Source organism: Idiotropiscis lumnitzeri, chromosome 4 (genome assembly GCF_059441095.1).
Source record: "Idiotropiscis lumnitzeri isolate Australia: NSW breed Sydney's pygmy pipehorse chromosome 4, RoL_Ilum_1.0, whole genome shotgun sequence".
NCBI lineage: Eukaryota > Metazoa > Chordata > Actinopteri > Syngnathiformes > Syngnathidae > Idiotropiscis > Idiotropiscis lumnitzeri.
In genome coordinates this window covers 25,487,250-25,500,795 of record NC_142394.1, presented here as the reverse complement: position 1 = coordinate 25,500,795, position 13,546 = coordinate 25,487,250, and the positions used below count along the sequence as shown (strand labels likewise).

The window sequence follows — 13,546 nt, the reverse complement described above, 5'->3', positions numbered from 1 at the left end:
TGCAAAGTGAAAACAAATGTTTACAAGGCCTTGGATGACCTTTCAGACAAGAGGAAGTGAGCTTGCCAGTGCTTGGAAAAATTCTCTTGATTTGTTTTACAGCTGTCACTTAGCATTAGCATTAGCATTAGCAGCCAAGTGTATGTGTCATGTGGGTTGGGCGAGCGGGTGATAAAGTGTCATTTGTTCCTCATAACTTTTTAGAGTCACATCATACAGCGAGCTTTCACAGGATGATATGGATTGCGTTTAAAAGAGTACAAAAGAATTTCCATGAAATGACGAGGAAAGTTTTACCTTTAAACCTAAATGGCCGACTTCATGTTGTTGCGAAGCCAAAACATTGTCACGCACGTGAAATGGCCAAAATGACCCTAAAATGGCCCCTTCAAATTAAATCAAATGTTTAACTGAGAGAAAGCTGTGTTCTTACCCTTCCTTTGCCAGCAGTTCCGGGTCTTTTGACTTCCTTTGGTATTTCATATTGAAAACCTTCAGGCAAATTGAACAATTTTTAAATCAATTAAAATCAAATACAAAGTAGAAAATTCGCCTTTGTGGTGACTAACCGGCAAGTAAATCATCGTCTACGTCCGCTTAGAGGTTGGCTTGGGCTTTGAAATATGAGAATGGACCAATGCTGCATCTACGAAAATACGAAGAATCTACACAGAGCAGGGCTGGATTCAGAAGACAAGGAATATAGAAGCCAAATATGGGACAAACGGTTGCATGCGTTACTTGTGTTGAGCACTGGGTGGCGCTGTCACTAAGCATATAAAAGAAAGGACGGAGAAAGAGTGGACAGGTGTTGATTCAAAGTGCATATTGGTTTTTGACCGCTTTGGCTTGTGTTTTATAGCAATTTTGAGTTTGGAAAACTATTAATTAAGTATACACTTTAGTAAATCACTTATGGACTCACTGATCAATGACACAGCCAAACAACAACAGGATAACGTCAAACCAAGCCACAGCAAGTAACGACTGGCTAGTATATGGAAGAATGCTTATACTCTGAATCAAAGAAAACTTGACGTACTGACAACGTGTCACTGAGTAACTGGAGCGGAAATACTGTAGGACAGGAAGCCTATCTGACATAATAAAGGATCAAAGCTTAGAAGGACAATAGCAACTGCCTATCAAATGATACATAAGAAGAACCAGTCGCAAAATACTGAGCATACATTATGAGTATTTGTGGGGAATCAGAAAATTTAGCCCCTGAAGCCAGCTTCACTTACCAACATGAAAAATGTTCGGCATGTCTAACATGAATTGAGCTGTGGCAAAGTCACAAAAGGCCATCAGGAAAAGATACAGGAAGTCCTAATCCAAATATAGAGTATAAAAATGGTACAATTTTAAAAAATGACATTGAAGCATTTTTGTTTATTAATTCATATCATCTCATTCAAATTTTGGCCCTGACAATAAATCAAATATTGTATAATTCCATTTTTCATACCGTAAGTACGGGCCACAAGCCCCACACGAACAGACTTCATTGGACGGCAACGCGCAGCACCTGCCGGTGGGTCACGCGACTCCATTTAACCAGTGCATGATTTTGCACCAGCTGACCTACATGATACACGCATATGTAAACACACAGCCACGCCCACGTGACCGCGGGTGGGATGGGGGGCGGGTTGGGAACTGAGGGGCCGGATTTGGATGGCCGGTACCACATGAACCACAGCGGATATTTTCGGAAGAATGTCTTCCTAACGTACACCGACGACTGTCTAGTGACAAATGTCGCAAATCAAAATTGGTAACGATACATGACGGGATCAATATTCAGTCTTCAGGCAGTAAACAGCGTTTTGGTGGTATCATTAAACTAAAATTGTTTAACTGTCGTCGAGTTTTTGGGATATTGTTCGAAAAACTTCAAGTGACAATATCCTTATTCGATAGTGTTGTGTGGTGTCAATAACAATACATGGTGATATCACTAAAATAAGGAATACATTTTATTGATTTCCAAACACCAATGGTAAACTAAAATAAACATGGTCATTGCTGTTCTTTGACTCTTTTGAACAAAATTCAAACAATGCAAACAACGGAAAAACAGATTTGGTTTTATTGATATCACCATGTATCATCATTGAGTTAAAAAACTACTGATACACCAGATTATAGAATATTCACATCACACCTTGCAATAACAATAAAACTACTGTATTTTACGTTCCATAAGGTGCACTTTTTTTATAAGCCGCAGCAACTATTTTTGGGGCAAAAACAAACAAACAAGAAAAAAGAAAAAAAAAAAAAAACAATATACAAGCCGCACAAGGCTATAAGCCGCAGTTTTCTATGTTGAAAAAAATGAGTTGTTAACTGCATGTACAGAACGATTTTGTACTGTGAATGCACATGAAGGTACTTAAACAGATTCTTAAAACAGTGCCTTTTAACACGGCAACAACTGCTAATTAAAACAGAACAGAGCCAAGAGAAAGAAAATTGCAATTTATTTAGTGTATTTTCTGAACTATAGAGCGCCCCTAGTGGTGAAAGAAAAAAAAACACAGAAAAGCCGCACCGTCGTAATAGTCGCATGGTTCAAAATCTAGGAAAAAAGTAGCGACTTCCGGAAAATACGTGAAATGTTTGTTTTTGTTTTTTTTAACACTGTTTGGATTTTGTACGGAGGAGTCGTCACTTTTGCTCACCATATGACACTGATACATTGCGTAGAGATACACACCTTATCGATTAACAAATGGGTCTCAGTACCATAAAGTGCATCCCCAAATTTAGGTTGCACCTGTTCTGCTACGGCTTTGTTATGCGACTACAACATTAGCAGGGGTGCATGGGGTGAGGTGGAGGGGGGGGCAACCTTTTGGCATGTGCGCTAAAATAGAACTCCATTTATGAGTAGCGGGAAATACAGATAATGGCAATAAGTGGGTCAGAGACAAGCCCCTCTTCCAGAAAAGTGTTCTTTTATTGGAATAGCTGTCTTTTTTGACCTTCTTCTTTAAGCTGCAACACCACCACCGCCCCACTCGAGTCACTCCCAGCACCAACAACCAAAACCCCCCTCCCCCCTCCTTTTGGATAGGGGTATGCACGTGGTTGCACTTGGTGTCACTTTACAGGCCAGCCGTGGACAGTGGACAGTGTTGCTGAAAGGCAGGACAGGGCCACGTTTACTTTTTTGGATCCGATCGCGTTTTGTCTCCAAGCTTGAAGACCAAGAGGGGAGCTGCCGGGCGCGCTCTCTCTCGGGTAGAGCTTGACGGAGCTGCCAAAAGTCATGCCGGCCGGCTTTCAACAACTGGGAGGAGAGGTCAGTGGCCTTGGGAGGTATGCTTGAGAGGGATTTCGGCAGAGCAGCCCATCGCCATCTGGATGAAAAGTTTTTGGAGTGTTTTCCGTGAAGGTCCGGTTTCCAGAAACAAAACAGTCTTGGTTTGCTTCGGCGCTTTGACCTTGAGGCCGCCTCGTTTGACTGCTTCCTGCACAAACGTCGACTGTTTATGCTTCCCGCAAGATTATGATTTCGTTGTAGATAGTGGATATCTGATTGCAAAAAATTGCCATGTTTAGTTTTTAGTTCAATTTGTTTATTATAAATATACTGCTTAGATGTTTTCCAATTTTGATTGAACTTCTTTTTTAATTTAAAAAATATTGTTTAATTTTTTGGGGGAAAATATGTATGCATATATTTTTAAAATGGAAAATATCAGTTTCCCCGTGGCGAACATAAGCAGTTTATATTTTAAAATACTTTATCATATATATATATATATATATATATTTTTTTTTTTTTTTTTTTTTTTTTTTTAATTAAACAATCTTCAGAATGTCTTATAGAACCTTTTTGGTGATGTACTTTCATTTCCTTATGGATAACAATATAAACAAATTGACTAAAACGTTTTAAATATATATTAATATGCATGCAATTTGGTTCTATGCTTTTTTTTAAATAAAAATAATATTTTTTATTTTTATAATACATTGTTTTCGAATTGTTAAGAATTTATTGTTATATTTATAAATAAACAATGGTATCTCAGCTTTAATTTTAATTTATCCATATCATAGTCTTGATAAACCGTATTAAATAATTCATTAAAACAGTTTATTACTATATTTTGATTATTATTCATACTGCAAATTGAGGCATAATTAATGGAAGTTTTTTTCCCATGCGACATTTTAATACAATGAAAGCTCACTGTTCAAATGAGTAAATGATTTTGTGTCCTTTATTAGTCCCACAATGGGGAAATTTGAGGTGATTATTATTATGTTTGACTTAGTGGGTGGCCCCATTTAACTAAAACATTTTATCAGCGAGTGGAGGGAAGGTGCCATGTCTGTCACCATGGAAACAGGTGCCTGTATTGTGGCCTGATGGGAATATCTGGGTTATATTTATATACGTCAATATTAGCGTGTGTGTGTGTTTTGCAGACGGTGACTGCAACCCTTGCCCTATCCGTGTTCACTGCTGTACTCGGATCACTGGAGTTTGGATACAATATTGGCGTCATCAATGCACCTCAGAAGGTACGAGCAAAAGCGCCAAATTCAATTTCATTTCATTCCAATCAGATGAATTAAATTGTAAATATAATTCTTGACAAACCAAAAGAGCTTAGATATTACATTTAGCCATTCATCGAGTGAGGTTAAACCTAGAGGCCGTCACTGGTGTGTCATGTGACCCATTTCACCTTGAGCATCACGCAAACACCAGCTGACAAAACCAAAATAGGGGCCGAGATATTTATGTTGAACACAGGACTTGGTGCACGGCAAGCTCGTGACATGATGTTGCCGTGCTCTTAGATCATCGAGGAGGACTACAATGCCACATGGGTGCACCGCTACGGACACGCGATCCCGGCGAGGACCCTCACGTCCCTGTGGTCCCTGTCCGTGGCCATCTTCTCCATTGGAGGCATGCTGTCCTCGTTCTGCGTCGGCTTTGTTTCAGAGTGGCTGGGCAGGTAAGGGAGCGCTACTTGAAATTTCTCTTGCCAAGGCCGGGGGAAAATTCGAAAATATTAGAAATTGAACCCAACACAACTGGGGCCGACTCCATTGCAGAGTGTGGCCACATTGGAACGTTACATTGTGTGATGTAACGCGTGGCCCGGAGATGTCGCGTTCCAAAGAATAAAACGGAATGTTGTAGGTGCGTCGCCTACAGTTGAAAAACTGGAGCCAATCCTCGTCCAAATAAATGTGCATGTGTACTCCTTCCCACTTCAGCCTCTGTAAATATCCTGACTGGTGGTTTATGACCTGCTCGTCTGTATTACCTTTGCTATCTTCCACAATTACTCATATAAATCAGCCACGGAGAGGAAAGGATGTCCACATGAATTTTGGTGAAAATTGACCACCGTTTTTGGACGTTATAAGCATTGAAAGTAAGATTTCCAATGAAGAGAGAGAAATCTGTCCCTTCCGTTTACGCTGCAGTACCATGAGGGAGAGCAGAGGGGGGGCGTGGCCATATTCCTCATTAAAAGTATAGTGGTTTTTCACATTGTCTCTTATTTCCAAATTTCTCCAAAACAAAGAGATAAAAAGGTAATGATAACTCATTTCAGTTTCCTGATAAAAAAAAATATGTAAAAATATATAAACTGAACATGTTAGTGAAAATGGGCCATCTCTTTAGTATTTAAATTGTCTTTTTATCATGTGTTAATTAATTATTCAACCAAATGTTAGATTCTGTTTTAAATTACACGTTTATAGCTAGTCATAGTTAATAGCTTTTATATTTTATTCGTATCATTCTTTGTGGGGTTTTTGTTTGTTTTGTTATTTTGTCATAAGAAAAGTCAAAAGATAAAATCTTAAGTGCCTTTTTGTAGGAGAAAGGCCATGCTCATCAACAACCTGCTGGCCTTCGTCGGCGGGAGCCTGATGGGCCTGTCCAAGTTGTGTCGTTCCTTCGAAATGATGATCCTCGGACGCTTCGTCATCGGCGCCTTCTGCGGTGAGCGCCTCGCCGCAACGTCGAGTTTTTCTTCCGTTTGACGCCACTCAAAATAGTTCACCCCCAGGGCTGGCGTCCGGTTTGACCCCCATGTACGTGGGGGAGATCGCGCCCACCGGTCTGCGCGGGGCGCTGGGCACGCTGCACCAGCTGGCCATCGTCACAGGGATTCTCTTGGCACAGGTGAGACGGCTGGCGATTTTTCCATTAAAAGGACGGTCGTGGAACAGTCAGTGATTTTTTTAAGGCTTCTCCGTTCAGATTCTGGGGTTGGAGCAGCTGCTGGGAAGTGAGGAGCTGTGGCCCGTCCTGATGGGTTTGACGGTACTGCCGACCGTCCTCCAGATGGCGCTGTTGCCTTTCTGCCCCGAGAGCCCTCGCTTCCTCTACATCGTCCGATGTCAGGAGCACCACGCCAAGAGAGGTAAGCAGGGGCGCTGCCAGCGATTTTGGGCCCCATGAAAAGAAATCTCACTGAAAATATAATGATGGAGGGTCTTAAGTGGGATACACAGATTTCGGACGGGGCAATAGGACCCCCTGGACCCGGTATAGCCCCATCCCTGATTCTTGTTTTTCCTGTTCCTCCTTCCACCTCATCTTGTCTTATCTTCTTCCTCTTTCCACCTCCTATACTCCTTCCATTTAATCTTCCTTCTTTACTTCCACCTCCTCCTCTTCCTTCCGTGCCGCCAAAATCAATACCTTTGCTAATAAACAAACAAATGTGGGTTTACAGGATTGAGGAGGTTGACAGGCCGCCAGGATGTGGGCGACCTGCTGGCGGAGATGAAGGAGGAGAAGCGGAGGATGGACATGGAGCGGAAGGTGTCCATCCCAGAGCTGTTCCGCTCATCGCTGCACCGCCAGCCGATGGTTATCTCCATCATGCTGCAGCTCTCCCAGCAGCTCTCCGGGATCAACGCGGTAAGCCGTCAACATCACATGGGCAGGATCCATCCGATGATGTTTTTCTCTCACTTCCGTGCAGATTTTCTACTACTCCACCAGCATCTTCACCAAGGCCGGAGTCCAAAGTCCAGTTTACGCCACAATTGGAGCCGGAGTTGTGAATTGTGCTTTTACCGTGGTCTCGGTCAGTGGCAACAATTTCTCCTTTTCAGACTAGAGCGCAAGGCATTCAGAGCGCCACAAGCTTGGTACTCGAGCTCCATCAGGTTGAACTGGCAGCCATTTTGTAGTATGAGCTGCTAGCAAGCGCCACTGGACTCTTGTTCGCTGACTCCCATGTCACTCACCAATCAGGCTAAGCCACGCCTTTTAAAGCCACACGCATCCAAAGTCACAGAAACTACTGTGAAGAATAGGTGTGCAAAACTCATTTTATCGCAGGCCTCATTCTAATTATTTACGCATTATAACTGTGAACGCATATAAAAGTATGACCATCTCATATTGTATACACAAAAAATTGATGGACAACTAGTTCTGAAATCAGAAGCCCGTAGAAAAAAAAAATATTGGTTTCACTATGACTAATTAAAAAAACATGTTGGCAATATATCAACATTAAGAGTGAATGTCTCCGCCCACTTTTAAAACCCGTTACATAAAATGAGGGAAGAGTGGAGCGCAGTGATTACTTTCCAGATTTGCCAGGAATTAACAGCAACTTCTTGACAGCTCTTCCTAGTTGAGCGGATGGGCCGGAGGACGCTCCACATGCTGGGACTGGGCGGCATGTGCATCTGCGCTGTGTTCATGACCGTAGCGCTCACGTTATTGGTCAGTTAACCCTCCCCAGCGTTGCATTCCGCCCGGAGCCATACAGGCTATTTCCTGACGCTTGTCCATCCCGCTCCTTACAGGACACGGTCCCCGCCATGAGCTACGTCAGCATGTTGGCCATCTTCGGCTTTGTGGCCTTCTTCGAGGTCGGTCCGGGTCCAATCCCTTGGTTCTTTGTTGCCGAGTTGTTCTCGCAGGGTCCCAGGCCAGCCGCTATGGCCGTGGCAGGCTGCTCAAATTGGACTGCTAACTTCATCATTGGAATGGGCTTCCAGTATGTTGCTGTGAGTATGTTTAAAAAAAAAATTATCATCATCCAAAGCATACCACACGATTCCTTGATTAGATGCTCATGATGTGGTATGATTTGGATCGTGAAGGGTAACTTTCACTAGATAATGGATGACACTTTTGATCAAACTTTTTCTCATGAGAAGTAGTCTCCTGATCCAAAGTATAGCAAAATACATTCAACCCATTTCTCGTCCACCCCAAGGAGCTGTGCGGACCGTACGTGTTCTTGATCTTCGCCGCTCTGCTGCTCGTCTTCCTCATCTTCACCTTCTTTCGTGTGCCGGAGACGCGGGGCAAGACCTTCGACCAGATTTCCGCCAACTTCCACCACGCCTCGGCCGACGCCATGATGGACATGGACATGGAGCTCAACAAGACCGGCACGGAACTGGACTACTTTGGGGACGAAAGCATTAATTGACACTTTCCATGATGACACTGGGACAGATTTTGTTGCATTGATTAAACAGGAGTGTTGTGTTTTGACAAAACTATTAACACTTATTTCCAGGGATTACGTAATGCACATATTTCTAATTCCACACACTGGAATTTTTGCACTTTAATGACATATCCTAGTGGTCATTTTAAAGAAAAGAATTTTGGGTCGGTGAAAAAAAAAAAAAAAAAAAAATCCTAACCAATTCTAACCAAGACAGAAACTGACACAAAAATGTGATTGCTTTCATCTTGGCGTGTGATCAAAGTTTGATAATGCAAAGCCTGATAAAAGGGACAACCAAGTTTGTTTGTTAGACTGCTAAAGTTTTAAATGCGTGTGTGTATATAAATATTTAAAAAAATAAAAATACTGCTGGCATTCAAGCAAAGTTTGACCACCAACTACACAGTTTTAACTACTACCGGACGAGTGATGTTAAATTACAAAAATAAAAAAATATTTCTGTCATAGCGCGGACAAAGTTTGAAATCAGAAACTCAACAACTCCCTCGTCCATTTCAATACAAACTCGTCTTTGACATTTTGGGTCAATCTTTGTCCAATTTTAAGCACATACAAGACAGACGGCCAAAAATGTTGCCAAATATGCATCCTTGTCAATAACATTTCATAGCCAGTTGTGCTTTGACTCTTTTCCTATTCCCGCAATACCTCTTGTGTAGATATAAAATTGAAACAATCTTAAAGTTTGTGTACATTTCCTGCCCCATGATGTAAATAAAAATAAATCAACAGGACTGAATGCTTAGAATTGCAAACACGATTTTATTCACATTGACTTTTTTTTTTTTTTTTTTTACATTGCACATAATCCCCTCCATGAAAAAAAAAATTCACAAGTAAAACTAAGCTTTTCCATTAATAATTCACCCTCAAACGAGGATAACAAAGGGAACCTTTAAGAATTGTCAGGTGGTAACTAATGCCAGCCCCGTAAATGCACCTGCTTTGTTCTCCCCTCTTCAATTAAATTAAAACGTCAAATAAAAATCAAGGCTAGTTCCTGGAGTAACTACTTGATGCATCAATTTAAAGAAAATACTTTTTTTTTTCTTTTAAATGGGGAATTGGAACAAATTTTTTTTTTGGACCCATTTTCCTTTTTATGCCCCTTCTACACACCTGTGTCCTTCCTGCCGATGGAGTAAGGTGGGGGGGGCAGAGGCGTTCCGAGGGGGTGACGCAGGTTTGGGGGGGGATTACGGGGGCGTGCAAGGAGGGGAGACGTGCGTTCTCAAATAGGGCGACTCCTTCAACCCGTGGACCTTTCAAAACAAAAACGGTTTATGGAAACATGCTAGCCATAATTTGGCAAAGCGCTTGAAAACTGAACTAAAAGGTTATTTCCCACCTCTTCCCAAGGGTTCCTTGACTGTCCGCTCGGGAGCGTCACTCGGTCGGTGCCGGGACATTTGTGTCGACGGTCTGCAGCAAGTCAGGGTCAAAAGGTCACGGAGGTCACCCGCAATAACAGGCGGTGGTTTACTTGGCGCCTTACCTCGGGTGATTTGGGCGAGCTCTGAACGGAGCCCTTGGGGGATTTGGCTTTCAAGTCATCCTTCGACGTCTGAGGAGGGGTACCGGGTTCCGAGGCAGATTTCTCTGTGCCGTTCTACGACAGAGAAGCTCAATTCTAGTAAAAATCAAACCAAACGCGGCGTTTCGGAGACGGCGGCTCACTTTGGAGGCTGATGACTCAGAGTCCCTCTGCCGGCGGCGTCTGGGTTGGCGTTGTCGCTGCTTCTGGCCCTCATTGGAATCGGCGTTGTTTTCTGATGAATCTGGTTGCTCCCCGGGCGGGTTTGCCTGCTCCGGCTGAGTCGGATCTCCCTCCTTGGGTTGGGCCGAAGCAGGCCGTGGACGGAACGGTCTGGAAAGGTCAAGGTAAAGGCACCATAAAGAGTCATCCATCAATTATCCGATCGGTTTCTCCGCCCGAGGGGGTGCTTGAGCCGATCACAGCTGTCTTCGGGAAATAGGCGGACATGCTAACCAGTCAATATCAATTAATCAGTCGGGAAAAATAAATGCAACATTACCGCCGATATGGCCGCCAGAACCAACGCCGTGGCGGTCTTTGTGTTTGGTCTCCTTCTGCGGCTTTTGGCTCATCAGTTTCACCCTGACAAAACAAAGCATTGGCCAGTACAATCTGGGGAAATTGAACAACTTGATAAAATGCTCACAAGCAACTAGCTGGTATGATAACATGTAGCATTCGTACAAGAGTTTCGATTACAGGGGTGGGCAAACTTTTTGATTGGCGGGCCACAATGGCTTCTAAAATTTGACAGCGGGCCGGACCAGGAGCGGATGGATGGAGTGTTTAGGTAACCTCACCTCATCGGAGGAAAAAAAAATTAATTTGATTTTATATTAAAGTGAATAAAAGCATTACGACAATATATATGTCGTTGAAAAAACACAGTATTTAGAAAATGAAACATTAACAAGGTTTATTCATTTAATTTTTTCTTCAAGTTCGGCGGACCGGATTAAAACTTAACGGGCCGCACGTGGCCCCCGGGCCGTAGTTTGCCCACGCCTGGTTTAAAACATGCTTGGACACTAATTTTCAGCAGTTGTTTTACATTTGGCTGCGGGCGCGGTCGGCGCGGCCTTGGGCGCTGCTGCTGCTGCTGCTGCTGCGGCGGCGGTCTGCCGTCATCTGCGCGCCCCTCCTCATCGCCACCGCCGGGGGTTTGGTCATCCGCCGGCTTGTCCCCGGGCCGCGGGAAGAACCGCCGCCGGAAGCGCCGTTTGTTGGGCGCGTAACGGCTGCCCTTGACTGGCGCTCCGCCGGGGCCCGTCACATTGGCTGCTTCCGAACCCTGCGGGAGGTTTCAAATTAGTCAACTTTTCCCGACTTGACAAAATTTCAAGTTCTCACTTGTTCGCCAGTCACCATGAAATGCATAAAGCGCTCTGAATATTTAGGGCTGAAAAATACAATGCCCTCATCGCACAAAAAAAATAAGCTTATAAATCTGCATAAAAGGCTCAAATGTCCTCATCTCCCCCCAAATAAACAAAATGGAACCAGATGACAAAAAAAGGGGAGGTAAAATTACATCTATAAAGTCCTAAGAATTGCACACGCGAAAACATGGTGGTCGCTGTGTACAAAAAAGGATTTTTTATTTTAAGAGAAATTATATAAAATTCAAACAGTGTGTTTTAATAGTAGTTGGCAGAGATTGCATTTTTTTTTATATTCAAGACATGTTTGTCATTGTCAGGATTCTTTTAAACATCTTTATAAAATCCATTTTGTGAAAATAAACAAAGTCAATCTATTTCATAAAGTCTTAAAGATATTTTTTTTAATTATATGAACATTAATTTAAATCACTCAGACTTATAAACAATACATCTTGACATTTGTCCAGTGTTTAAAAAAAAAAAAAACATTTTCTTGTTTTATCAATTTCCTTTTTCCAAATGTCATTTTTTAACTCGTTTTCATCAATAGAATTGTACTTACCATTTGGTACATTTAATATTTTTTTTAAAAAATCCTCCATAAGTTATTTGCTTGATCTTACTTTGACCGCGTCGATCACGTCGAACTCGACCACTTCGCCATCGCCAACACTCCGGAGGAACTTCCTCGGATTGTTTTTCTTGATTGCAGTCTGAGAAAAGACAACAAACGTCACCGAAAGACGTTGGCTGCCGCCGACTATGGTCTCACTTTACCTGATGAACAAACACATCTTCCTTGGTATCATTCCTGAGGGAAAGAAAACAAAATCTGTCACTTCTACTTATAAGGCATTGATCATTTGTAAAGAAGAAATTAATAACATACCGGTTAATGAAGCCGTATCCATTACGTACGTTGAACCACTTCACTGTCCCTTGTACCAAGGTGGCTGAAGCAACGCAAAAATTGGCTTAAAAACATGGCCGACAAAATCTACACACAATGCTAATTATGCTAACAACTAGCCCCATGGATTCTGATGTGCGTGTTTGAGACAATCATTAACAGTAAGACTATGTAATGAAGTGCAGACCAGGTCACTGGGAAGGGCCACAATGTCATAAAGTGTTAAGTTGTCCATTTTTATCCCATCCTATTTTTCCCCTACATTCCTAACAGTAAACACAATCAATTTACGAGTTTAAATTGTTGTCTTGATTGAATGTTGTTCACATTTGGCACCTGACAAGTCTTCAACAGTAGACCGCTTCAAAGAGAAGTGGCGACTGAGCAACAAGTTGTTCCAGAGATACTGGAAGAGCCACAGAAAGATGTACAAGTGATCAACTACCAGTTGTGAATTTTAGTGCATTCATTGACCACTACAGGCATGGCCCCGAGATTGTTGTTATTTTTTTTTTTTTCCCCCTCCCAGGGAATAAGCAGTCCTTGACAGACACGCAAGGCCACTGAGAAAAGAATTTACACAAATTTGAGATCATCAAATAAAATGGGACTACACTTATTTCTGACTGGGTTCAAGCACCGCCTACCCCCGGTGTAACAGCAATGCAGCATTAAAAAAAAAAAAAATCCTAAAAGTTACATATAAACAGTACTTGCAAATATAAACACACACATTATAATTAATTTCAAAACTCGTGTTGATTACACTGAAATTTACATCGGAGCACGCACAACTATATGTAGGCTATATAATCAGCAAGTACTCAGATTGCAGAACCACCATGCAGTTTCACCCGCACATGAGAATTGGACTACAAAAATGGCTGCGCAGGTGAGCTCACTTACGCAGTGATTAGTCAATAAACACACTTTGATTCACCTAGGACTTTCCTCTCCGCTTGTGGCTTGTCTTCCACGGGGCCCGATGGTGGAGCGATCTGCGCCTCGGAGTCGGCGTCGGTCATGCTCGATGTCAGTTTATTGGCGGTGGCTCCTCGTTCCGTTCAGTTCCCGTGGTTCGTGCCCCGATCGAAAGTACTCAGGCCGGGGTCCACCTGTTCAGGTTTTTATCCAGGCGCAGCCCGGGGCCACCAGACGGAAGTCGCTTTCTGATTGGCGGAACGAGCGCAAGGGCGGGATTTTGACTGATAGTCAG

At 42.7% G+C, this 13,546-nt stretch overlaps 2 protein-coding genes across 2 annotated transcripts; one reads left to right on the top strand and one right to left on the bottom strand.

Annotated features, from left to right (window-relative positions):
• Positions 1-3,105: 3,105 nt before the first annotated feature.
• LOC148338818 (solute carrier family 2, facilitated glucose transporter member 4-like) lies at positions 3,106-9,235 on the top strand. The gene is made up of 11 exons (XM_088292853.1): positions 3,106-3,313; positions 4,450-4,545; positions 4,828-4,988; positions 5,868-5,992; positions 6,060-6,175; positions 6,254-6,416; positions 6,732-6,919; positions 6,984-7,088; positions 7,637-7,738; positions 7,822-8,025; positions 8,238-9,235. Exons 1-11 carry the CDS (start codon positions 3,281-3,283, stop codon positions 8,454-8,456), a joined length of 1,512 nt encoding a protein of 503 aa, XP_088148979.1. The 5' UTR covers positions 3,106-3,280; the 3' UTR covers positions 8,457-9,235.
• Positions 9,236-9,243: 8 nt separating this feature from the next.
• Positions 9,244-13,456, bottom strand: LOC148338817 (Y-box-binding protein 2-A-like). Its single transcript, XM_088292854.1, has 10 exons — positions 13,271-13,456; positions 12,310-12,373; positions 12,198-12,231; positions 12,044-12,133; positions 11,090-11,329; positions 10,538-10,620; positions 10,179-10,368; positions 9,997-10,110; positions 9,850-9,923; positions 9,244-9,763 (listed from the first exon to the last, which is right to left on the bottom strand). The coding sequence occupies exons 1-9, from the start codon at positions 13,353-13,355 to the stop codon at positions 9,888-9,890; spliced, it is 936 nt and encodes a 311-aa protein (XP_088148980.1). The 5' UTR covers positions 13,356-13,456; the 3' UTR covers positions 9,244-9,763; positions 9,850-9,887.
• Between the last annotated feature and the right edge of the window lie 90 nt (positions 13,457-13,546).

Bases quoted from the DNA above. Each gene is read 5' to 3' on its own strand.
- LOC148338818 (XM_088292853.1), top strand. From the start codon at position 3,281: ATGCCGGCCGGCTTTCAACAACTGGGAGGAGAG. The intron at 6,920-6,983 runs GTAAGCCGTCAA...ACTTCCGTGCAG, and splicing joins AGCTCTCCGGGATCAACGCG to ATTTTCTACTACTCCACCAG. The intron at 8,026-8,237 runs GTGAGTATGTTT...GTCCACCCCAAG, and splicing joins TGGGCTTCCAGTATGTTGCT to GAGCTGTGCGGACCGTACGT.
- LOC148338817 (XM_088292854.1), bottom strand. From the start codon at position 13,355: ATGACCGACGCCGACTCCGAGGCGCAGATCGCTCCACCATCGGGCCCC. The intron at 12,374-13,270 runs GTGAATCAAAGT...GCGTTGCTTCAG, and splicing joins AGCGGAGAGGAAAGTCCTAG to CCACCTTGGTACAAGGGACA. The intron at 10,369-10,537 runs GTAATGTTGCAT...TGACCTTTCCAG, and splicing joins TTCTGGCGGCCATATCGGCG to ACCGTTCCGTCCACGGCCTG.